The 26,704-nt window shown below is 52.2% G+C and overlaps 1 protein-coding gene across 2 annotated transcripts in view; it reads left to right on the top strand.

The window, feature by feature from the left end:
• Positions 1-418: 418 nt before the first annotated feature.
• The window catches only part of Synpo2 (synaptopodin 2), a 141,643-nt gene continuing 115,357 nt past the window's right edge, over positions 419-26,704 (top strand). The window contains exon 1 of one of the 2 annotated variants that reach the window (XM_077110144.1): positions 419-774. In XM_077110144.1, the coding sequence (XP_076966259.1) occupies positions 670-774 (105 nt within the window). In that variant the 5' untranslated portion in view covers positions 419-669. The remainder of the gene's footprint in view (positions 775-26,704) is intronic. The other variant, XM_077110146.1, reaches the window with a different exon arrangement.

Here is a 26,704-nt window from a genome sequence, read left to right as displayed (position 1 = left end):
AGAGCATTTAGATCTGAAATTCCCAAACCATGCACAGAGTACTTATTAGGAGGTAGATGGGGGAGGCATAGGGTTCCCTCTCCCTCCATCTCTCTTCTTCCCTCCCTTCCTCCATACATACTACAGGTCAGAAAACAGGAGGTTCGTAGAAAAGTGAATCATGGTCAATAACCCTCCTCTTACGGGATTCACTCAGCAGACTGCACAAACGCAGTCGCCTAACCCACTGGAACTCTCCGTCCGCTCCATTCTTCACTGTGGTCAGTCTCACATTCCCCTGGAGAATCTGCTCCTCCAGGAGTCCTATCCCCAAGCACATATTTTAGGATGTCACTCGTGGCGCGGGATTAAAGCTTCACGTGTTCTCTGCTATTTATAGAATCATTCGCCGCCGGGTTCCACTCTTCTCTCTGGTGAGCGCTGGGATCCAGCCGGTCCGCGGAGGAATGCTGCCCTCCCTCCCACCTCGACCGGCTGCCGCGCGCCCTCCCTCGGGGGCCGAGTCAGGAGCGTGACGCACGAGTGGGCTCTGCCTGGACGCCGGCCTCGGGCGCAGGACCCAGCAGAGCGCAGACACCGCGCGGCTGCGCGCCCGGTCGGTCCCGTCGCACCCGCTGCGGGCGTCCGCCAAGGGCCTCCAGCTGACCACGCTGCCCAGCCGGAGGGAAAATGGGCACCGGGGATTTCATCTGCATCTCCATGACCGGAGGGGCGCCTTGGGGGTTCCGGCTGCAGGGCGGCAAGGAGCAGAAGCAGCCTCTACAAGTGGCGAAGGTAAGCGGGGAGCAGGGTCAAGGTTGTGCACCGGCACAGGTTTGGTTTTAAGAAACTGGAGCCCGAACTACCGCACATCGTGTCATTACCTGGCCAGCCACGGGGGGAAGGGTCACGGTTAGGAGTGAAGACCAGATCCGCCCCCTCGGGAGGGCAGCAGAGCTCCGCGCGCACAGCCGCTGGGCGGGTGCTCTGGGGACTCGGATCCAGTGCTGGTGGCAGCGGGCACGGAAAAGCCAATTTTGGCAATAATTTTCAAAGTATGATGAAATGTCATAAAATCTATTTAAAGAATATCCTTTTAAGGATTTGACAAGTAAATGCAGAAAGCCAAGTGCTGTATTCCCTGAAGTGTGCCCAGCTGGTTAAGGTCAGCAGTAAGATTCAGGGATCCCGGAGCTGCCAGGGTCCAGAGTGGCTGCAGGCTCGGGCTGGGGTCTGCTGCCTCCCAACTGGCAGACAAAAAACCTTGAGCTGTACGACACTGAACAAGTTCTACCTGATTTTAATACCAAATTATAGTATCATATCAAAGAGCTTGTGAGGGCAGGAGGTGGATTTAGTTTTATGCTTATATTAAAAATGGATCCAGATGCTTCTGAAATATGTGGGTCACTGCCTTGTAGGCATCCTCCACCTGGGCTTTTACTTTTAAAAAGCGGTGCGAGTGAGAAAAGGAGTTTCTTTGAAGTTTTCTGCTCTCAGGAATCCATCAGAAAATCCTTTCATACGCGATGGTAGAATCCTGCCCCCTGGTGGAGTTCAGGCCCTCAGCCCAGACCAGAAGCAGGACGGGAAAAGCAGATTTTTAAAATAAGACTAGAAAGTCATCAGAGATCAGTGATTCAAGTATTTTCAGATGAGGAGAGAGCCTGAGGGGTGAAGTCACCCTTCTGGAGTGTCCAGTTGGACCTCAGAGGGATCTGTGGCCCTCGAGGCTCCGGGGAGCCAGGGCAGGCCAGTGCTGCAGGCCAGCAGGACTGTGCTGGGGGCTCCCACCTTGCTGGGCACCTGTGAAGCAACACTCGGATGGAAAGGAAGAGCACTGGGGAAAGGACCTGCAAGGGAGGAGGGGCAGGGCCCCTGGCACAAGAAGAAAAGAGCCTGCTAGAACTAGAGGGTCCCGGGCAACAGGGCTCCAAAATTCTGGTCACCACAAAGCACCTGTTACTGGTAGCCAAAGCTCCAAGGTTCGTGACAACATTGTGTGATAAACGTCAAGGCGTGATCCAGGCTGGGACCTGAGTCCAGAACAGTGGTCGGTCCTCTGCGTCCCACAGGGAGATGGGGCTGATCTCCAGGGCAGCCCTGGGTGAGTGGCCTGCCTCCTGGAGGGGGTGTAAGGAGAGAGATGGAGACTTTGGGTGGAAAGGAGAGAGTTAAGGAGGAGCTGAACCGCAGGGTCCTGAAGGTCCTATGCCCCAGGGCACAGTTTGGGTGGAATGTGAGGACAGAGGGGCTGAAAGCTGTCACGTCCAGTGGCTCTGAAGAGCTCAGCAGGAGTGGCACGTCCTTTCTCTGGGTGCTGGTTTCAGGGTTCACACTGTCCTCTATTGCTCAGGGGAGCTGGTGTTCTGGAAAGCCTGGGAGCAGAGGTTGCTCGCTGTGCCTGCCTGGCCAGGACCACCATTCTTATTTAAAGTGCTGCGCCCATCAGAGAGTGGACTTCAGGGTCTCCCACGGAGCTCAGCGCAGGAGGGTGTCCTGGGGCAGAGACTGGCTTCTTTGGGTGGAGCTGCCCCCACCTAGAGGTGGGACCTACAGGCTGGGTGCTGGCAAGCAAGATGCTCGTGGTTTTGAGAAAAAAGATTAATTTGATAATTGAAAAAAAATATTTCCCAAGAAGATAGAATTTCAGCCAGTGCTTGAACCATGACCTTAAAATGAGAATGCTATGAAATGTTTTGTTCAAAGATAAAACAAAATTTGGCTTGTTGTGAAACATTTGTGTTTAGATCTTTAATAATTCCGTATAGGAAAAAACCCAGCAGGCTGAAATAGCGCAGGAAAAACAAGGGTGATGTTATTAAGTGGTCAGGAGCACAGTGGCCTTGTGAATGCCACTGAGCACCCTCCCAGTGCTGGCTGGTCACTTCTCAGAGATGTTCAGACATGTTCAGTGCTCGCTGGCTGACCAAACTGTACACAAACCCACACTTTAAAGATCATTAACAGGAATATTACCAAAACTTCTCAGAGACAAAAAGTTCAGTGCTCTCAATTTCTGTTTTTTTTTTTTTTAAATAAACTGATTTTTAAAAAAAAAGGCCAAATAATCAGTAACGCATCTGGTGTTTGAGTGCTTGCGTGTCTGTGAATTTGCATTCTGCATGACACAGTGTGCGCCTCACAGGCTAAAGCCACTTGGCCTGATCTGTCCCCAGAAGCAAGCTGTGCAGACGGACAGCCCCAATGTCGGAGCCAGGGGATGTCGGCAGACCCCGCTGCAGAGCTCCCTGGGGACCCCCTTCACGGCTTCCCTGGACACACTCTTGGCAGATCACTCTGGAAAGCTCCATGTCAAGCCGTTGGAGCCGTTTTTGTTGGATAACACATCTTACAATTCAAAACAACTCACATTTTGAAAACAATGAACAAAACATTGTTCAGAATATTCATCTTTCATGGTTAATACAGTTAGACTTTTTTCTTTAAACCCTGTAGTAAATCTCTGTAGTTCTGATTCCCATTGAATTTCAGTTCAAAGTTTCAAGCACCGGTCACAATGGAGATCACAGGTCATCATCTCTCTTCCAGGCAGTGATGGATTCAGTGATTCTTACCTGTGGCTGTGGACCCAGAAAGCTCTGAACAAGCACTTTTTTTGTAGGCCCAGTGCAGTCCAGGCTGTGTGGTCCATGTCCCCTTGTGCCACATCCCCTTGCACCATCAGTGAGGTTTCTGGAATGCTTCAGAGAGAGCGATCCCAGAACAGCCACCTGTGGGGAAGGGACGCCCACACGTGCAGGGTGTCTGAGAATGACTGCCCTCACTGCCAATGGAAAGCTAGTGATGTCTTGAACATGAAGGAGCTGACCACTCCACGCTTGGTTGGTTCTGGGTCCTTACTGGAAATTCAAAGGCAGGTCTGCTCCAAGCCCACACAGGAGGTGCGTCTCCCGGGCAAACGGTGTGTCCACACCCTCGTCTGGACATTGAGTTCCAGTGCGCTCAGTCGTGGGGCCGCGGTGGCATCAGATGCCCCTGCGCATGCACTCTGCCTGGTGGGGACCTGGCACAGCGCTTGTGTCCAGCAAGTCCTGCCCAGTGCCCGGAAGGGTTCCAGTGCCTGTGAGGGATGTCTCCTGGAGTGTCCTGAGCGTGTGTGAGAAGCTGCCTCTGCCCCAGAGCTGGGGAAGCTGCGGTGAGACAGGCCAGGCTCTTGCTACAGGGATCTGTAAAGATGACTGGATGCAACTTTTCTCCTTTTTTGTTGGAAATGTGCCCAAGAGGATAGAGATGGAGGTAGGCTAGGGTGGTTTCCCAAGGAAAGTTCATAAAACGCAAACATACCACGGCCTCAAAGTTGTAATCACTTGGGAGATAATTAATTGGCCTGGGGTGGGCCCTGGGCCCAGGGTTTGTAAACACTTGGAGGTAATTTCCCTGTGTGATCCAGGCCCCAGCCCTGCTGCAGAGGGCAGCCGCTGGGTCCACTCTGTGCTCACTGGGAGGCAGGCACACTGCCCTTTCCCAGCCAAGGTAGGAGGTGGCCCAGAGAGGCCCAGAGCTGCCTGAGTTCCAGCCTTGTGAGCAGGTCACGTTGTGGTGGCCAGCCAGGTGAGCTGGGGAGGACGCAGGCGCTGGGGCCTTCGGCAGGAGCCCTGGAGGCTGGGCTGCAGGAAGGGAGGCCTCTCATATCCACACCAGGGCAGGCTCCGGGCAGCGAGGAGGGCCCCCAGCAGGCCACCTGAGCCAGCAGCAGAGCCCTCAGCTGACCAAAGCTCAGTTCACACTCAGACGACACCAGAAGGGGGTTTCCCGTCTGCCTGACACCCAGAGTCAAAGTCTCACTCATTCTACCTGGAAGCAGGAGCCTCGCAGGAGCCAGGTGTGTTTTCAGAGCTCCTCTGTGCCTCGTGGTGTGTGGTGGCTGGGTCCCTCGGGGAGTGCCAGCTGCTTCTGTTCTAAGCTGGATCGGTCCATTTCTCCCCACTGAAGACCCCTGCACTTCTCCTGCCCTTGGTCATTAACTGTCCGTCCAGTTGGAGCTCTGTCTAATACCTGCTCTGAGTCCCTCCCCTAGCCCTGTGGCTCTGGAGCCACCAGAGACCCTCCCCTGTGCCTGGTGGCAGGCTGGGGTCCTGGTGACAGGCCCTTCCATTCAACCAGATAACGTGTGAAACAACTTAACTTTGTCTGTGAGTTCACGTGTTTGGCTAGAAGTACCTCCATGTGTGCGTCTCGTGATTTTCCAAATGAGCTATTGTTACCTCTTTTGATACCAGCAGGACTGACCAGGGCTTATTACTGTCAGATTATAGATGAAAAAAAGCTGATCCTGAAAAAATTAAATTATTTGCAAATGAATTATGTCATCTAGTCCAAAGTCCAGTAGAACACCCCCTTCTGGAGACGCACCCTGCCACTCTCGGGCGTGAGCCTCAGGAAGAAGGACTGCTGCTCAGTGTGGCTGAGAGTCGCACGGCTTTAGCGTGGGGTCTGTGCAACACGGAAACTCACCTGATCCAGAGACGTGGGTGCGTGGCGACTTCCTCCCTGTGGGACAGAGGGAAGGGGGTTCAGGCTCAGTGTGCAACAGGAAAAACCTGGAGTAAACCCTGTGTATAATAAACCTGAAAGAACCGCGCGTCACGGTGGGTAGACCCCACGAGGGCTTTGCAGGAAGTGGAGTTCTGATTCGTCTTGAACAACCCCGAAGGGAAACAGCCTCAGAGGTCAAGGCTCATCTGAGGAGCACCTCTACCCTCTGCTCATCTGCCACCCGCTCCTCAGCGTTTTTCTTTTAACCTTTATTTTACTTATTTATCTTTATGTGGTGCCGAGGATTGAACCCAGGGCCTCACATGTGCCAGGCGAGTGCTCTACCGCTGAGCCACAGCCCAGCCCTTTCCCCTCAGGTTTGAAAGGCAGGCTTCTAAGTCTCTGCGACCCCTTGGGGGCAGACGTCCAGATGCAGTCCTGCCTGGCCTGGAAGTCCAGCGTGTTTCAGTGAGAGGCCTGGTAGGAATGTGGAGGGTTCTGAGTGAGTGGAACACCACGTGTCCATTTCCTGCCGGCAGGCCTTTGGTCTTCCCTGGCACTCTTGCTGGACAGTCGTCTGCCGCATTTGGAAGTGGTGTGGGTGTCGGGCTGAGGAGCCGCGGGAGCCTCCTGGGTCAGGCTGTGGGGTGTCCATGGGACTTGCCCAGGCAGCTGCCTCCCTTCATCCCCTTCACCCAAGTGCACCTGGCGGGGTTTCACCTTGGGGGACATGATGACTTCTGTCCTGGGAGTCTGTAGTAACAATAGAGGGGTCATTTCCCCAACATCTGGTGGCCCTGAACAGAACCTTCTGGAGACGATTTCTTTGAAGAAACTTGTGTGGGTTGTTTACTGGATGAGAAATGCTTCCTGTGCCAGTTTTACTTATGACTCTTCTGGTGCTGGGGATGGAACCCCGGGCCTCGTGCATGCTGGGGAAGTGCTGCTACTGAGCCACACCCAGCCCTGGAGTCACCTTCAGGAGCACACAAGAGTGGTGGCCTCTGCTACCCGGGTGGTTCGGGCAGCCCTGAGCCTTCCACCTGTGCTGAGTCTCCTGTGGGCCTGTGCAGTCTGAGTAGCCAGTTAGGGGAAGGGCCTCCTGAATGGACCTGGTTGAGGGGTGTTTGTGACCTGTAGATAAAGCTGTTCTGACACCAAGTCACATCACAGACTTAAGGTAATGTCAGGTTATTTTATTTGGGAGTTTATTTTTAAGATAAACACTTTAGGAAATAAAATAGAAACAGATTACAAATCTTCAAATCCTGATTTAAGAATTTTATACTTACCAAATTCCCACGTGGTCTTTTGTTAATCCATCTATTTTAAGCTGACAGGTTAAGTTGTATGTATTTATCACTCAACATTTCTTGAAAAATAACGGGGAGTGGTTAAAACAGCTGTCCACAGGTGTTTCACCCAGTTCTTATTTTGAGATCTAACCACACACAGCAGTGTCCACAGTCAGCTGCTGTATGGTGGACCTCCTATCTTAGGGCTCCACCCCGCTGCGATCTTGCCCCCTCCCTCCTGTGTCTCTAAGCCCTCCACAGCCCTCCTGGTGACCACCCCCCGTCTCCCCATGCCGTCAATGCCTTTAGCCCTGGAGACCACCCCCCGTCTCCCCATGCCGTCAATGCCTTGAGCCCTGGAGACCACCCCCCCGTCTCCCCATGCCGTCAATGCCTTTAGCCCTGGAGACCACCCCCCCGTCTCCCCATGCCATCAATGCCTTTAGCCCTGGAGACCACCCCCTGTCTCCCCATGCCGTCAATGCCTTGAGCCCTGGTGACCCCACCCCTGTGCCCTTTGGTGGCATGTGTGCGTGAGACCATGTGGTGTTGTCTGATTTCACGTGACACGGTGCTTCCCAGGCTGTGCAAGCCATCCCCAGGAGCTGTCCTCTGTGCAGCTTGAGGATGCGCCCTGGTGCATGCAGGCCTCCTTTTCTCCATCCTCCCGTCCTGCGAGGACACCTGGCTGGGCCCTCCACCTTGCTGCTGAGAACACTGCCTCGGGAACACGGGTCAGGGGCTCCGGTTCGGGCCTTCCGCAGTTGCTGGGTCATGGCCCTCTTACTCCTGAGCCGTCCAGGTGCCTGCAGGCCACTCTCTGTGCCAAGCTGACTGGTTTCCCTCCTGCCCTCAGTGGCCAGGGCTCCCTGTGCCCTAGCTCCCGCCTGATAACCTGTGGATAACAGCATTTGAGCAGGAGACAGTGGCCTCGCTGTGTTGGCCTGAGTCTCCCGAGGCTGGCCATGTCCATTGTTCTTCTCACGTACCCGTTGGCCATCGTGAGTCTTCTCAGGAGAAATGTCTGCTGTGTCTTTGGCCCATGTGTCAGTTGAGTTATCTGTTTTCTTGACTTGGTGTTGTTTGAATTTCTCACACGAGGTGCAGTTTGCGGAAATGGTCCTGGATCTGCAGGTTGTCTCTTCCCGCTGCTGGTTGTTTTGGTCGCTGGGGGAAGCCAGTAGCGCAATGCGGGCCCCTTGCTGCCGTGCTTCCGGTACATCATATCCAAACAGCTGACGCCAGGCCACTCCATGTCCTCTCCATGTCCTCTAGTGGTCACTTGGTTCCAGGTCTTCACTAAACCTCTAATCCATTGAGCTGATCTTAACTGGCCAGAGGCCAGGTCTGCTTGCGTCCTTCTGCTTGTGGAGGCACAGGATCACCCTGGCACGTGTGTTGACCAGACTGTCCTCTGGTGTGTGTCATGAGCTATGGGAATGTCTAGTTTCCATCTCTGCTTTTAGATGAGTCTTCTCTCTCGCTTTCTTAGTTAAGCTAAAGAGTCTCAATTTGTTTACCCTTTCACAAAAAACAGCTCTTTGCTTTGTTGATCTTTTGCATTTTTTTCATTTCTGTTTCAATATTTTGCTCTGATATTTGCTCTTTCCTCCCTCTACTGACCTTGGACCGAGTTCCTGAGGGGCAAAGGCTGAGGACGTGCAGGTCCCTCCTGGCCTCTCTTCTGTTCCACAGGCCTGCATATCTGGTCTCAGCACTGCTTTAGGCCTGTATTGTGTTTTGAGGTCAAGAAGTGTGACACCTCTTCCTTTTTTCCTTTTGCTCAAGGTGTCTATTTGGTTTTCTTCTGGTTTCATACAAATTTTCAATAGGTATTTCTGGTTCTGTAAGAATACCATTGATATTCTGATAGGAATCACTTCGTGTGTTTGGACCTTTTAAGAATACTGATTCTCTCACGCGGGAACATGGGATGTCTTTTGTGTCCTTTCTAGTTTCTTTCTCAGTGAGCTTTGATAGCTTGACTCTGGGGTCTTCCGGGAGCCTTATGCAGATCAACCCTGAAGGTGTTTCTTTCTACCCCTGGATATACTTATATCTTTCTCCAGACTTGGAAAGTTTCCTTCTACTATTTCTTTAATTTTTTTATACTACTTTTTATTCTACTTCTGAAATGCTAATGGCCCATAAATTCATTCTTTTTGATGCCATCCTTAAATCCCACAATCTTTCTTTTTTCTCTTCTGTGTTCTTCCAAAGCATCTGTCTCTTGAGTTCAGAGTCTTTCTTCTGCTTGATCAAGTCTGCTGTCCTGCTAGCTGTATTTTCCATTTCATTCATCATAGTTTTCAGCTCCAGGATTTGTTTGATTTATCATCACTATTATTTAATCTTTCTTTTAATTTTTTTCTGGTTATTTTTTCATTGAAATATTTCTCTGTAGATTCTTGAAGTCATGGCTTCCTTGAAACACCTATTTTGAGTTCTTTATCAGGTGGTTCACACATATTCATCTCTTTAAGGTTAGCTACTGGCACTTCGTTTTGTGTGCTTGGTGGCACTGTGTTTCCTGGTTATTTTTGATCCCTGTGGTTGTGTGTTCACGTTTGTGCATTGAAAAGGAGGTAAGGTACCTACTTCCAGCTTTATGGTCTGGCTTTGGGAACGTCCTTCAGCAGTACCCTGTCCAGTTTCATGTGTTGTGGTACCTGTGCCAGGGCCTACTTCAGCCATTGTGGGGCTAGTGGGTGCCTGAAGCCCCAGACCACCAGGGTGGACACATGGCCCACAGCCCAGGTTCCACTGTTTGTCACTTAGGCAAATCTGTGGGCCACACTGTTACCCATGGTGTCACATTTCTTAGGTTCATGATACAAAGCTGCCAGAGAGGTTCTGCTGTCACCTGTTGTGGCACTTCTTAATGCTTCACGGGGTGCGCAGTGCTTTCATAAAGTAGCCACGACACTGTTTACCTGGTCAGGCGCCCACCGTGGGTCAGGCATGTTATGAACTGTTTCCTACCCCTTCTCAGATGAGGAATCTGAGGCACAGAGAAGCTGTGTTAATAGCTTAAGTCACATGTCAGCAAACGGCAAGATCCGGATACAGACGTGTGATGTCAACAGCCTTGACTGCTGCTAACATGTGGCTCATTCATGGGCTGAGCCTCCTGAAGGCATCTGAAGCCCCTGGATCTAGGCCACAGGCCTGCACTCTCCAGAGGTGCATTCAGCCCTCGGGAACCTCATGAGTCTCAGGAGAGGGGCTCCGAGTCCCTCATCCCTGCTGGAAAGCCGCCTTCACACCCCCCACCATGTCTGGAGAAGCTGCACTCACCAGAGAGGCCTTGTTGGCGTCAAGCCTCCAGGGCTCTGACCCTGCGGGAGTTAGCCGCAACCCCCGGCCCTCCTGTGTCCACCACCCAGCACTCACTTGAGCTCCTCGGGCTCCACTGCCTGGGCTGAGGCTGGGCTCATGCGACTATTCCTCCATCAGACCAGTGATGTCCAACATGTGGCAAGACCTTCTGGAGGAAGAAACTGAGTGAATCCCATCTGTGTGCTAGGTGTATATGGAACATGCACACACACCTGCACGACTGCTGTGCTCATCTTTCATGTTGAGCCTAAGACCCATCTGTGTGCTAGGTGTATATGGAACATGCACACACACCTGCATGACCTCTGTGCTCATCTTTCATGTTGAGCCTAAGACCCATCTGTGTGCTAGGTGTATATAGAACATGCACACACACCTGCATGACCTCTGTGCTCATCTTTCATGTTGAGGCTAAGACCCATCTGTGTGCTAGGTGTATATGGAACATGCACACACACCTGCATGACCTCTGTGCTCATCTTTCATGTTGAGCCTAAGACCCATCTGTGTGCTAGGTGTATATGGAACATGCACACACACCTGCATGACCTCTGTGCTCATCTTTCATGTTGAGCCTAAGACCCATCTGTGTTCTAGGTGTATATAGAACATTCACACACACCTGCACGACTGCTGTGCTCATCTTTCATGTTGAGCCTAAGACCCATCTGTGTGCTAGGTGTATATGGAACATGCACACACACCTGCATGACTGCTGTGCTCATCTTTCATGTTGAGCCTAAGACCCATCTGTGTGCTAGGTGTGTATAGAACATGCACACACACCTGCACGACCACTGTGCTCATCTTTCATGTTGAGCCTAAGACCCATCTGTGTGCTAGGTGTGTATAGAACATTCACACACACCTGCACGACTGCTGTGCTCATCTTTCATGTTGAGCCTAAGACCCATCTGTGTGCTAGGTGTATATGGAACATGCACACACACCTGCATGACTGCTGTGCTCATCTTTCATGTTGAGCCTAAGACCCATCTGTGTGCTAGGTGTGTATAGAACATGCACACACACCTGCACGACCACTGTGCTCATCTTTCATGTTGAGCCTAAGACCCATCTGTGTGCTAGGTGTGTATAGAACATGCACACACACCTGCATGACCTCTGTGCTCATCTTTCATGTTGAGCCTAAGACCCATCTGTGTTCTAGGTGTATATAGAACATGCACACACACCTGCACGACCTCTGTACTCATCTTTCATGTTGAGCCTAAGACCCATCTGTGTTCTAGGTGTATATAGAACATGCACACACACCTGCACGACCACTGTGCTCATCTTTCATGTTGAGCCTAAGACCCATCTGTGTGCTAGGTGTGTATAGAACATGCACACACACCTGCATGACCTCTGTGCTCATCTTTCATGTTGAGCCTAAGACCCTTCTGTGTACTAGGTTATATAGAACATGCACACACACCTGCATGACCTCTGTACTCATCTTTCATGTTGAGCCTAAGACCCTTCTGTGTACTAGGTGTATATAGAACATGCACACACACCTGCATGACCTCTGTACTCATCTTTCATGTTGAGCCTAAGACCCTTCTGTGTACTAGGTGTATATAGAACATGCACACACACCTGCATGACCTCTGTACTCATCTTTCATGTTGAGCCTAAGACCCATCTGTGTGCTAGGTGTATATAGAACATGCACACACACCTGCACGACCTCTGTGCTCATCTTTCATGTTGAGCCTAAGACCCATCTGTGTGCTAGGTGTATATAGAACATGCACACACACCTGCACGACCTCTGTGCTCATCTTTCATGTTGAGCCTAAGACCCATCTGTGTGCTAGGTGTATATAGAACATGCACACACACCTGCACGACCTCTGTACTCATCTTTCATGTTGAGCCTAAGACCCTTCTGTGTACTAGGTGTATATAGAACATGCACACACACCTGCATGACCTCTGTACTCATCTTTCATGTTGAGCCTAAGACCCTTCTGTGTACTAGGTGTATATAGAACATGCACACACACCTGCATGACCTCTGTGCTCATCTTTCATGTTGAGCCTAAGACCCTTCTGTGTACTAGGTGTATATAGAACATGCACACACACCTGCATGACCTCTGTACTCATCTTTCATGTTGAGCCTAAGACCCTTCTGTGTACTAGGTGTATATAGAACATGCACACACACCTGCATGACCTCTGTGCTCATCTTTCATGTTGAGCCTAAGACCCATCTGTGTGCTAGGTGTATATAGAACATGCACACACACCTGCACGACCTCTGTGCTCATCTTTCATGTTGAGCCTAAGACCCATCTGTGTGCTAGGTGTATATAGAACATGCACACACACCTGCACGACCTCTGTGCTCATCTTTCATGTTGAGCCTAAGACCCATCTGTGTTCTAGGTGTATATAGAACATGCACACACACCTGCACGACCTCTGTGCTCATCTTTCATGTTGAGCCTAAGACCCATCTGTGTGCTAGGTGTATATAGAACATGCACACACACCTGCACGACCTCTGTGCTCATCTTTCATGTTGAGCCTAAGACCCTTCTGTGTACTAGGTGTATATAGAACATGCACACACACCTGCACGACCTCTGTACTCATCTTTCATGTTGAGCCTAAGACCCTTCTGTGTACTAGGTGTATATAGAACATGCACACACACCTGCATGACCTCTGTACTCATCTTTCATGTTGAGCCTAAGACCCTTCTGTGTACTAGGTGTATATAGAACATGCACACACACCTGCATGACCTCTGTACTCATCTTTCATGTTGAGCCTAAGACCCTTCTGTGTACTAGGTGTATATAGAACATGCACACACACCTGCACGACCTCTGTGCTCATCTTTCATGTTGAGCCTAAGACCCATCTGTGTACTAGGTGTATATAGAACATGCACACACACCTGCACGACCTCTGTGCTCATCTTTCATGTTGAGCCTAAGACCCATCTGTGTACTAGGTGTATATAGAACATGCACACACACCTGCACGACCTCTGTACTCATCTTTCATGTTGAGCCTAAGACCCTTCTGTGTACTAGGTGTATATGGAACATGCACACACACCTGCATGACCTCTGTACTCATCTTTCATGTTGAGCCTAAGACCCTTCTGTGTACTAGGTGTATATAGAACATGCACACACACCTGCATGACCTCTGTACTCATCTTTCATGTTGAGCCTAAGACCCTTCTGTGTACTAGGTGTATATAGAACATGCACACACACCTGCATGACCTCTGTACTCATCTTTCATGTTGAGCCTAAGACCCTTCTGTGTACTAGGTGTATATAGAACATGCACACACACCTGCATGACCTCTGTACTCATCTTTCATGTTGAGCCTAAGACCCTTCTGTGTACTAGGTGTATATAGAACATGCACACACACCTGCACGACCTCTGTGCTCATCTTTCATGTTGAGCCTAAGACCCATCTGTGTACTAGGTGTATATAGAACATGCACACACACCTGCATGACCTCTGTACTCATCTTTCATGTTGAGCCTAAGACCCTTCTGTGTACTAGGTGTATATGGAACATGCACACACACCTGCATGACCTCTGTACTCATCTTTCATGTTGAGCATAAGACATACCCAGGAAAAAAAACCTTAAAGGCTAAAAGATAAAATGAACACTAGTTTTAATTTTGCTTTCTTGACAGCACACAAAGCCTTTTTAATCTGCAGACTCAAGATTAAAAAGCTGTCAATGATTGACAGACTTTATGGGTTTGAAAATGTTTGTGTGGCCCTGTGTGGCCAATGATTCAAAGGCAGAATGAAGTCGTAATTACTGCAGTTCTGAGTTCAAAGACTGCCGTGGCCACTGAAGATGATACCGCCACAAGCAGAGGCATTTGAGGGACAGAGTCACCACTAGCCGTTTTCTACTCTCATCAGCTGGTGAGATTTGACATGGACGGAGGTTTCTCTCTCCTCAGATGCCTTCCCTTTGTCCTACTAAGTGGTCAGAACCTTTAGTGTTAAAATCTCACTGTGCTTTACATTTGGAAGGTATGAAAATGGATTTTTTTCTACTTAAGTCTGCAGAGATGGCATTAAAAAAGACACATATATTTATCAGGCAGAAAAATAGTCACCTGATATAGAAACATTTTCAGTAACTCTTTATAAAAAATTCTCTTTCATCTACTTTTTGCTTTCAAAACTACTAATTTTTTTTAAAGAGAGAGAGGTAGAGAGAGAGAGAGAGAGAGAAAATTTTAATATTTATTTTTTAGTTATCGGCGGGCACATCTTTATTTGTATGTGGTGCTGAGGATTGAACCCGGGCCGCACGCATGCCAGGTGAGCACGCTACCGCTTGAGCCACATCCCCAGCCCCCAAAACAACTAATTTTAAGGGGAACATTGCATTTATTATTCTAAAATATTTGTGAGGTCACCAATGACTCAGAGCCACTTGTCACCTCAGAAAAGGAAAACGAATCTGGAATATCCCTGTATGCGTCACAGCTGCAGCTCTGCGAAGGGTCTGAAGTGGTGGCCGTCAGTGGTGCAGATTCCTATGGCGTCAGGCGGCAATCCCTGGCAACTGTGGTTGAGAAGTGGCTTCTGTGAGAGTGACCACATGCCCTGAAGGTATGTGGTGTGTGTGGCGCTTGAGACTTAGAGTCTTGTGGTGTGGTAGTCGCTGTCAAAGCAGGTGTACCTTTAATAATTTTATTTGCACAGTTTTTCTGTTAAAAAACAACAACAACTCGTTTTCTTTTGAGAACTTCCCTTCAGTGTCCTTCCTTTTTGGATCCCCAGACGTAGTTCTCCATCTCTCAGTGTTGAAGTGGAATCTGCAGTACATAGGCCGACCCCGCACCGTCCCCTCTGCACGCCGTCGGCTCCCTGCTCTGTGTGGTCTTTCTGCTACTGTTGGTGCCAGTGTTCTGTCTTTGAGAGCGTTTGCTGGAAGTGGTGTTGCCATGTGGTGCTCCTCTAGCTGTTTTGATGTGTTCCCACTGGTGTTTCTCCACTTGTTCAGACTCTGTGAGGTTCCGGTTGGGTGCTGCCTGACTTCAGTGGCCACTGAGAACAAGCTGCTGCTGTGCTGGAGCTTCCTTCCTCCTGTCCTCCTGCCCTGCGCTCCTTGCCCTGGGGGTCTGTGTCCCCTGCCCTGCTGCCTTCCTTTCAGAGTTGTTTTAGCACGTGAATCCTTTGTGGGGTGTTTTGGTTGACGTAGATGATCACATGGAAAGTCGCGCAGAGGTTCACCCAGGCGAAGGCCCTTCCCTCCCACCCCTTCCCTCCCACCCTGGCGAGCAGCCCTTTCTGCGGGGTCTCCGCCAGTGCTGCCCACAGGTCAGTGGGCCAGAAGCCCCAGTCAGACCCTATGTTAAAGCAGACCAAACGAAAGTTCAGTTCATGCCCATTTCTCTCCCATTTTGTGGATAAGCACAGGCATCCCTGCTGGTGGGCTCGGGGGAGTCTCCAGGCCCGGGCGCCACAGGGCTGAGCCCTGGACAGATGTGTCACCGGGACTTTGAGGCCCGGGCTGCTGGCACATGCTTCCCTGGGAAGCCATGACGTAAGTTTCGAGTCTCACACAATGAGGATGAAGCCCCTTCTTGGAAAGCGGCACCACCGGGCTACAGTTGTGGCTCAGTGGTAACGTGCTTGCCTAGCATGCGTGAGGCACTGGGTTCGATTCTCAGCACCACATACAAATAAATAAAGGTCCATCAACAACTAAATATATACAAAATTTCTAAAAAAGTGGCACTGTCACATGATCAGCATGTTGGTCCTGTGGGAGCAGACTCGGACTGTGGTTTCCCTGTCCTCTTTGTCCATTTTGGCTTCTTGTAATGCACAGCTGTACAACAGTCTGGAAGAGTGTTTGAGTGATTGTGCACACTGCCTCTCCTGTGGAAGTCTGGTTAAAACCAATGCTGAGGCGATCTTTCTCCTTTGATGTGGTTTCTCCTGTTGAGGAGGGAATTTAGGGAGCACAGAGCAGAGGAGGACCCAGCTCTTGGTTGTCCTGACCTTGATGTCAGACCTAGAGAAGTGGGTTTTGGTTTCAGTTCTCCTTCAGAAATGGGATGGGGTCATGGGCTGGTTGGGAAACTGATCTGTTGGGAGGACGATGATCCAGAGCCGGCCGCCTCTCCCTGACATGCAGCTTTGCTCTGAGCCTCGGCCTTATCCTCTGTGAGGTGGGTGCTCTGTGGTGAATTTGCTGGATGGTAGGTGGACGGTGTGGGATATTGCTAGTGGGGTGCGTGAGGGACTGAGGCCAAGGATCCAGGTAAGGTGCTCCACGGGGCCGTGGGGCTGTGTTGAGGTGGCTGTGCACTCCACACAGGATCTCACCCTGATGAACATGGCACGCCATAGAACATCGCAGTGTCCACCATCACAGCCACATTTCATGCAGTCTGATCCACTCAAGGAAATGGACCCAAGATTATGTTCTCTGAAGGCAAATGAACTGATAGGACCAAACTTACAGACAGCACAGATCTAAAGAAAACACCTCAAGCAAGGGACACCACCACAGGATACCACCTCAGGATGCCACCTCAGGACGCCACCTCAGGACGCCACCTCAGGACGCCACCACAGGATGACACCAAAGGACAGTACCTCAGGACGCCACCTCAGGACGCCACCACAGGACGCCACCACAGGATGCCACCTCAGGACGCCACCTCAGGACGCCACCTCAGGACGCCACCACAGGACGCCACCAAAGGACAGTACCTCAGGACGCCACCTCAGGACGCCACCACAGGACGCCACCACAGGATGCCACCTCAGGACGCCACCTCAGGACGCCACCACAGGATGACACCAAAGGACAGTACCTCAGGACGCCACCTCAGGACGCCACCACAGGACGCCACCACAGGACGCCACCTCAGGACGCCACCTCAGGACGCCACCTGAGGACGCAACCTCAGGACGCCACCACAGGATGCCACCAAAGGACAGTACCTCAGGACGCCACCTCAGGACGCCACCACAGGACGCCACCACAGGATGCCACCTCAGGACGCCACCTCAGGACGCCACCACAGGATGACACCAAAGGACAGTACCTCAGGACGCCACCTCAGGACGCCACCACAGGATGCCACCAAAGGACACTACCTCAGGACGCCACCTCAGGACGCCACCTCAGGACGCCACCTCAGGACGCCACCTCAGGACGCCACCTCAGGACGCCACCTCAGGACGCCACCAGGTCCCCAGGTGATTTCTGGGAGGGAGCAACACACTAGGTCTTCCCGCCCAGGGACGAGGTGACCTCGTGGAACGTCATCTGTCCTCTCAGGCAGGGCAGATTTCCGAGGGCAGGGGAGCTGCACCTGCAGAAGCTCCTTCTGAGGCCTGAGGGCTCTGACCTCCTCCTTGGTCTCTGGCCTCCCCCTGCACAGCTCTCCTCATGGCTGCCTCTCCTCACTTCCTGGACACTTGTGCTTGCTCTTCCCACGTCTGTGACCTGGCCCCTCTTTTTTTTTTTTTTTTCCAAAATGGAACATTTCTCTGTTCACTTCTCCTAGGCACACAGTAGGTGTTCAATAAAGACTATCACTTTTTATCTGATTGATTAGCAAGGAGCCCTGTTTTAACTTTGAGTGATAAAGTTGCATTGGGCTCAAATGCAAGGCTTTGTTTCGACCTTGGAGGTGAGAACACAGTTGAAGTTCTCCTTTGCATTAAGGGCAGGTGGGAGCTGAAGGCCACCTGCTGCAGGAGGGAGAACTGGGTGGGGCAGGATGGCAGCACAGCCTGGAGCAGGTTCATGCTTGCTGACTAAGCCTTGTCACCCTGCTCTGTGACAGCAGAAGCCAGAGCCCTTGGCTTTTCTACCCCCTGCCCTTGGCATGGGTGATTGACATTTGGCCTTTCTACCCCCTGCCCTTGGCATGGGTGATTGGCATGTGGCTTTTCTACCCCCTGCCCTTGGCATGGGTGATTGACATTTGGCTTTTCTACCCCCTGCCCTTGGCATGGGTGATTGACATTTGGCATTTCTACCCCCTGCCCTTGGCATGGGTGATTGGCATGTGGCTTTTCTACCCCCTGCCCTTGGCATGGGTGATTGACATTTGGCCTTTCTACCCCCTGCCCTTGGCATGGGTGATTGGCATTTGGCATTTCTACCCCCTGCCCTTGGCATGGGTGATTGGCATGTGGCTTTTCTACCCCCTGCCCTTGGCATGGGTGATTGACATTTGGCTTTTCTACCCCCTGCCCTTGGCATGGGTGATTGGCATGTGGCTTTTCTACCCCCTGCCCTTGGCATGGGTGATTGACATTTGGCTTTTCTACCCCCTGCCCTTGGCATGGGTGATTGACATTTGGCTTTTCTACCCCCTGCCCTTGGCATGGGTGATTGGCATGTGGCTTTTCTACCCCCTGCCCTTGGCATGGGTGATTGACATTTGGCTTTTCTACCCCCTGCCCTTGGCATGGGTGATTGACATTTGGCTTTTCTACCCCCTGCCCTTGGCATGGGTGATTGGCATGTGGCTTTTCTACCCCCTGCCCTTGGCATGGGTGATTGACATTTGGCCTTTCTACCCCCTGCCCTTGGCATGGGTGATTGGCATTTGGCATTTCTACCCCCTGCCCTTGGCATGGGTGATTGGCATGTGGCTTTTCTACCCCCTGCCCTTGGCATGGGTGATTGACATTTGGCTTTTCTACCCCCTGCCCTTGGCATGGGTGATTGGCATGTGGCTTTTCTACCCCCTGCCCTTGGCATGGGTGATTGACATTTGGCTTTTCTACCCCCTGCCCTTGGCATGGGTGATTGACATTTGGCTTTTCTACCCCCTGCCCTTGGCATGGGTGATTGGCATGTGGCTTTTCTACCCCCTGCCCTTGGCATGGGTGATTGACATTTGGCTTTTCTACCCCCTGCCCTTGGCATGGGTGATTGGCATGTGGCTTTTCTACCCCCTGCCCTTGGCATGGGTGATTGACATTTGGCCTTTCTACCCCCTGCCCTTGGCATGGGTGATTGGCATTTGGCATTTCTACTCCTGCTCTTGGGCCTGGGTGATTGGCATTTGGCTTTTCTACCCCTTGTCTGGGCATGGATGATTGACGTTTGGCAGTTCTAACCCCTGCTGTGGGGCATGGGTGATTGACAGGCCCTCCCTGGATAACTAGATGGGGGGGCAGCTAGATCTGCTCCTGGGAAGGTGGGTGAATATGGAACTGGGTGAACAGTGTCTTTGTATCTTAGTGGAAGAGTGGCACTATTTAAGACGAGTGATTGTGCTGCGGTGTGATTGTGCTTTTGTAAAAGGAGAAGCCTGCTAAGGTGTAGTCAGAAGAGTGTCGTGCCCGCAGGTGCATCCCCTCTTTACTGGCCATGAGCTGGTCCTGTGGTGAGGGCTGCTGAGGGGCTGGGCGCCAGGAGGCCTGCATTCCAGGCTCGGCTCCAGTTGGCTCTGTGACCTTAGCTGCCTCCCTAAACCAAGGGCCCTTGACGCTCTGTTTACAAAACAAGACTTAGAATAGATGATGTTAAGGTTCATTTTGGCTACAGTCTATTTTAAGTCAGGAAGATAATAGGTGAAAGAAAATTCCCAAGAATAGTCATATATTCTCTGTTAATTCAAAAAATAGAGAAATAGTTTCTAGAAAGTTGAATTCTTTGTATGGCATTGTAGGGAAATCTTATTTGCATTTCTCCAACTCAAAATTTCCAGGACATATTTATTTAAAAAAAAATCCCAGATTCTACAGTTTGATGTGTACTTTCACTAGGTTTCCCTTATTAATGCCTGCAGTGGTGTTGCAGCAGATGACTGTCAAGCTCACATTTCCTAATACGTCCTATTCTAAAATGGACTTTGATTCCTGTGCTCCCGTGTTAACTCCTGATTCATGAGGAGGGCCTGGTAGTCTAGTTTTCACAAACATCAGTGGGATGCGTCGGTGCGGATGTGGCTGATGGTTTCAAAGTTGGGCTCTGTTGCTCAGGCTCTGGGCGCAGCCTGACAGCCCTGTTGCCCTTCTCCTCCTAGAAACCCCCAGAGGCATGGCTCAGACGCTCCCGACACAGCCTTCCTGAGCACTGTGCCCGACCTGGGCGCCTGTTCCTGGAAGGCGTCCTGACCTGGGGGCCCTTCTGGGAAGGTGTCCCGCCGGGGCTCCCTCCAGGCCCGAGTCCTGACCCTGCCCCCTTCCAGGGACAAGCTTTCCAGCCTGGAGGCCCAGGTGCCGAGGCCCCAGAACCTGCTGGTGCCTGGTCCGGCCGTCCCTTGGGGCCTCTCCTGAGGGCGAGAGGCTGCTTGGACGTGGACTGCCTGAAGGCTTTCTTAGTCTTGTTTCCTTTTGTGAAAATGAAGAATATGTGAATAGATTTGGGGTCAGCCATTATGCATAGAAAAAAATGTCCTCATGATGTAGGTGTGTCCCATTGTCACACCGGCTGGCAGGGACTGATGAAGGAAGGACAGGAAGATGTTTAGGTGTGAGGAAGTCCATGGGTAGGAAGCTGAGATTTTGAAGCCGACTCAGTGTCTGAGATGCTGTCCTGAAACGTGCGCAGTCCACTGTGGTGGCTGATGGGGAGTGGCCTGCCTCCCGCTGTGGACCCCTTGCCCACCGCGTGGGTCAGTCAGAGGCCCTTCTCTGTTCCTCGCCAAGCCCCAGACATGTCTGAGGTTAGCTCCAGCTTTGCTCCTCCTCGCGGTGTTTCCCGCCGAGTCCAGTGGTCTTCCCAGCAGCCACTTGGAGCACCAGTGCCCTCTGACCCTTCTGTTTGTCTTTTACTGTTTTGTTTCCTGGGTGCATGAACGTTTATTGGCATGTTCCTGTGACGACTTTGAAAACTCTGCACTCTGTATGATCTGCACCAAATCTCTGTCCCAGGGAGCGGTGCGGGAGGGACCTGGCCATCGTGCCACTGGGAGGAGTGAGCTGCCGACATTCCCGCTAGGTCTGTGCTCCCCTAGGGCTGGGTAGCTCATTGCTTACACCTCCCATGTCCATCAGGCAGGAGCCCTGTGTGGCCCAGTAGAATAGATCCAAGTGAACCCAGGAGCACACAGACTTAATAAAGAGAAGTCGCCCCAGGGTGCAGACGGGAGCCCCAGGTGAGCCCTGGCAAAGAGCGGAGGTGAAGAGCAAGCTTGGCAGCAGAGGGGCCCAAGACCTGTGGCACCAGCGGTCACGTCAGGAGAGCTGCAGACACTGGGCTTCTGTCGGCATCACGACAGCTCAGCCTGCTGGCCACCTCGTACAGCCTCATACCCAGGTGCAGCCCTTGTCACTGCACCTCCGGAGTCACAGCCCCACCTGGGGAGCTGTGGAGCAGTCTCCTTCACACGCCCGCCCTCAGATGAAGCCCCACACCTGGTGTGCCAATTGACCCTGGCAGAGTCTGGGCTACTGCAGTGCATGGCCCTCTTTCTGCATGGCCAGAGGCGATGCCACCAGAGAGCCTGCTGAAGAACAGGTCCAGGATTTAGCTGGCCAGGCTCACTGCCCGCCCAGCGAGGGGAGCTTGGCAGTCTGCAGCACCAGAACTGGACCAGAACTGGACCAGTCCTTCTTTAAGCCTGCCTTCCACTATTTGGTCTCTCTGTGTGCTAAAGCCCCTTGGCAGGTTCTGGGTCCACAGTGTGTCTCCACGTTCACTTTCCATCCTTTATGGGACCCCAGCGAGGATCTTGCTGCCTGTCCTCGGGGAAAGGCTCAAAGGTCCAACGTTCAGAACCTCCTTAGGTGACCGACTCAGAAGCCGAGAGCAGCCGGGTCCAAAAGTCACCTTCTCCTTCCTCTCTGAGAGCTCCTTCTCCCACATCCTCCCCCAGGAGTCTGACACCGGGGTGGGGCTGGTGTGTGCCGGGGAAGGTGACGGTCCCTGTGGAGAGGACAGAGGCAGGGCCGGCAGGAGGCCGAGCACCTCCTGTACTCAAGGCATCTCCTTGGTGCTGTGCACGAGGAAGAGGCGCAGGCAGCAGAGACTCAGGGTGTGGATGGTGCGGGCAGGAGAGGGGCGGTGGGCTGGGGGCTTGATCTTGGATGACAAGGAGGACCTGTGCTCACTGAAAGACTGCGTCAGAGGAGGCTGCTCCTCGTCAGTCACGGGGAAGAGGCTACCTCTCATTTAGATATCGGGCCCACACCCGGGTTCCGAGAACCGAAGCCTCGATCTAGCATGGGATCTTTAAATCTGAGGCATCTGTGGCACAGGAAGGGGCTGTTGAGTGGAGGTGAAGATCAGCGGTCTGCACTCAGGAGAGTGCCCAGGATCGAGAAAACTGCAGGCGACAGCTGAAACAGCAAGGAACCAGGAGAGCAGCCTGCCGACCTGGAGAAGGTCCACCTTGAAGACTGGGCGGAGGACGGGAGCAGAGGGGTTGGGAGAGGTCACTGCAGGGAGAGGTCAGTGCTGTGGCAGGTTAGGACAGCAGAGTGCTCTGGGGCCACAGCGGGCCTCCAGGCTCAGGGAGACGGCCCTCGGAAGGCCAGGCGGGAACACGGGGGGCCCTGGTGGCCTTTTCTCAATAGAGTGGCAGGGACGGGAGCCCTGTGGCAGTGCCTGAGAGGTGATGGGACGGGAGGGGCAAGTGAGGACTCTTGGGTCTGGCCAGGCAGGGCCATGGCAGAGGTGTGGGAAGGTGGGGTGAGAGAGACATCTAGGAGGACTGGAGGCCCTAGAGAAGCAGCTCCCGGAGGGGTCAGAGGATCGGCACACGCTGAGCCTGGGGCTTGGTGTGTTTATGTTTTATGTAGTTTTCACTGACTTCAGTTGATATTTGGAGTATTCTTTATATAATGAAAACCATTAGATGCCAAAAAAATTATGCAAAAGAACAGAAAAATGGATGAATAGTCCCATTATCTGAAAGCCACCTAAGGCACTTGAGCAATAGAGCATGGAGGTTTAATTTGTTTAAATTTAAATCCTTTTTCACTTTGGACAGAGAGCACAGAACTAAGTGATCATAATTTTTGGTTTGCAGCACATTTTTTAGTGTACTCTAAGTATCTTAAGCCACATCAACCCACTCCTGCAAACGAGAAGACAAGCGCGAGGTGGAGCACGGTGGGCCTGGTGTCACCGCCCTGCCCGCCGGACTCGGGGAGTCTCCTTCCTGCCCCTCTCCTTCTGCCCAGTGCCCTGGTATCTGTGCGTCGCTGTGAGGGCTCCCTGGGCTTGGCCTTACAGAGAGGGGGCTCTGAGCTGTCTGCTGCCCTGGGGACCTTCCTTGTCAGACACGCCCCTGGGGTCCACGCCCCTGGGCTGGCACGGTCTGGGACGTGGCCAGCACCCTTTCCAGGATGGTCCCCCGCCACTTGCCCGCTGATGAGCATCTGGGTTGCTTGGGTTTTGCTTTGTGAGCTCAGATGTGGGCCAGGCCCTTCTTAGTGAGTGGTACACCTAGAAATGGAATTGGCGTTGTAGATTTGTGGAGAATCAGGCTTGAAAGGAAATGCCAACCAAGAGCACCAATATAGCCAGATTTGCTCATTTTTTCATAGTTAGTGTTTTGGTTTTTATTAGGGAAATATTGTACCTGCACCAGAGTCCAAAGAACATAAGCCTAGATTTACTAGAAGATCCTGAGTTTTTCAACGATCATTTAAAGGTACTTTCCAAGGATGTTTAGCCATATACATATTAATAGCATACTTATTTTTTCTTGTACGAATATTATCTTTTAAATTCCATATCATTTTTAGTTTTGCCAGATATTTTATTTTGATCATTTTGGACATTTATAATAATTTGGTTGAAACACAAACAGAAAAGCCCTGACTCAGTTTCACCATTGTAAGCCCTGGATTAAATAACATGTCACTTTCGCAGCTCGACAGAGGAGAGTCTTGTGTCTTGATCTTTGCATTTGTTGGCTGAGGCTCTGCTCTTCTGAGGAGCAGCAAGCAGTTTATCAGACCTGACAGGGCGTCCGCAGAGCGGCTGTGCTGGGCCCAGTCACCCAGGACCTGCCCGGAAGGGCTCCTCCAAGCTCGGGTGACCATGGGGGGCCGTCTGCATGGGTTTCAAGTGGTGGGAGCCACTGCTGTGGCCCATCTGAGACCTGAGAACCATGGGAGGGCCGGGGCCGTGGAAGGGAACAGTCACACGCTGGGGAGGCGCCTCCTGCGGTGCGCTGGACTCTTCATGTAACTTCCAGGTCCGGCAGCGGGAAACGCCTGAGGAGGTGCAGACTGGAGTGACAGTTGTCACGCGTCACCCAGCGCCCAGGGAGCAGTTCCTGAGTGGCCTTCCTGCAGCTGTCTTTCCACTCAGCTTCACTACAGATTCTCGCAATTCAACTCCATGTTTTGCAAATGTCCTGAAACCAAATATTCTTGTTTTATAAAAACGTGTTAAAATAAATTTCCTTAACAAAGCATGCAGCATATGATCCAAACTGTGACCCGATGTCTTGATGGGGGAGGAAACGTCCTCTCAGCATCTTATGGGGCCAGGTGCCCGTGTGGATGTAGCGTGTTTGTGTGGGATGAATGGCAGTGCATGCAGAACCACCCACAGCGAGGGACGTCCACTGCTGATGCATTTTAGACACCCCCACAGTTTTCTGCCTGTCGGTTGTTGAGACTGTGTCCAAACCGAAGTGGAAAGAGGTTTACCACTAGGAACAGGTTTGATCTCCTTAAAAGGCAGTTGTTTCTTTTTCCTCTGCTTCTCTGGAGAATTGGGTACAATCTGGGAATAGTTACCCTATGACTCATTTGCAGAGCAGCCAACACCATATAGAGTCCAGATAAAATTATAAAGAAAGGGACCCTAATTAGACTGTGGAAAAAGAGAGTAGATTTTTAAAAAAGGGAAATTTATGGATCGCATGTTCTTAAATCTATTCTGTAGATGAGATAAGTGGGTGCTTTAGGAAAGAGTGGATCCAGACTCTGGGGCAGGACGCTCACTTGCCCTTCAGCTCAGTGTCTTTACTGTTTGTGTGTGCAGACAGGCACAGCGAGGCAGTCACACTGGATGGCGACAGCCTGACTTGGTAAGGCCGTGAGTGCTGGAGGTCACACGTGCGTCACCTTGAGGTCCCGGCACTGCTGCCCCAGGAGGCTGCACAGCTGCAGGAGGCTTCATAAAACCATGTGCATGTGAATCCTCCGGCCTCGCCAGCGGCCCCTCTGCCACGTCGGGCAGGGTGCCCCAGAGGATGGACTCTGGAAGCAAGACCTGGCCACTTAGATGCCAGGGGGCTCCTCTCAGGTGCTCACTGAGCGCTCACCCAAATGCACCTGCTACTTACATGTGGGAAGACAACGTGAGGCACTAGCAGGACAGACCGTGCCCGGTGGCTGGTGCCCTTCTGCCTCCCTGGAATGAGCCTGCCGCCCCTCTAGCTGTGCCCCAGCCAACACACACAGGTGGGGCTGTGCTGCCAGCCAAAAGCCCTTCCCAACACTGCTCAGCCCATTCTCTCCCTGACTGTGGCTACCCAGCTGATGGAATGAGAAAGGCTTATTCATCTACATACCGAGGTCTAACGTTATTCTAAGGTCAATCAACATCAACTAAGGGCTCACTGTGAATCAAAAAGTGCTTCCCTTTAAAAAAAACACCCACCATTACGGAGGGAGTGGAATGGGACCCACGCCCACGCAGGTTCCGTGAGTGCAGTTTTGAAATGGGGTGATGTAAGAGGATGGACAGAGACGCTCAGAGGCTGTGCAGAAGCTGGGGTTCCTAGCAGGAGCCTGGACTCTGGGGAGTGTTGGCAGGTGTAGGAGGGGTCATGAGTGTGCCGGCAGCCTGACGGTGACAGCCTCCTGGCAGGGAGCTCTCTGCAGGGCCCAGCGTGTGGGCAGGCCGGCAGGGGCAGCCACAAATGCATGGCTGGGAGTCGGGCAGGAGCCACCCCCCAGCGGGGCTCATGGTCCCTGACGAGAGCCCGGGGTTTGATAATGGCAAGGGGGATCCATCCAGGACACGTCGACCTTGGGTACACGTGGAGTTTGAAATCGGTCTTAAATATTTCTTGCAGTGCTCATGCCCTTCCCTCTGGCAACTCAGGGCACTCGCTCCCTGTCCCAGGCTCCGACTGTGCCCTCGAAGCATTACGTGGGGGGGGTGGAGTGAGGCCCCAGCCGCATGCCCTGGAAATGGAGCTTGGACAGGACTTTGCACGAGGAGTGACTGCAGCCGCCCAAGCAGATCCGCTACCCATTCTGTCTTGGGTCCAATCCGGAGCGCTCCATGGACCTGCCGCTGCAGGGTGGGCAGGGCTGTTTCTTCCCCGATCTCAGAGTTTTAGAGAAACCAAGGCCTGCAGGTGGGGATCCTCTGGACCTGTGGGGCTGTGCTTGTGCCTGCGCCTGACCCTTCTGAGAGGCCCTCTGGGGAAACGCCTGGCTTACTTCCAGCCTGGCGGGTGGTCGAATGGGGTTTCCTCTAGCTTTTTTTTTTACTCTTCTTCCAGCATAGTTGTGGGCTGTGTGTGTTTATTACTTACACATTTGTACAAAAAGCTGCAAGCCATCTTTGTTTCTGACCCTAACAGGGTGAGGCCAGCAGCCTCTTCGTGGGCCTAGCTCCCGCATTCTGGGGTTGCTGGCAGTCGGATTGTACACAGGACTACCGTAACAGGTG

The sequence above is a fragment of the Callospermophilus lateralis genome, chromosome 8, assembly GCF_048772815.1.
Source record: "Callospermophilus lateralis isolate mCalLat2 chromosome 8, mCalLat2.hap1, whole genome shotgun sequence".
Lineage (NCBI taxonomy): Eukaryota > Metazoa > Chordata > Mammalia > Rodentia > Sciuridae > Callospermophilus > Callospermophilus lateralis.
The sequence above is the reverse complement of the archived record's forward strand: the minus strand, read 5'-3'. Positions and strand labels throughout refer to the sequence as shown.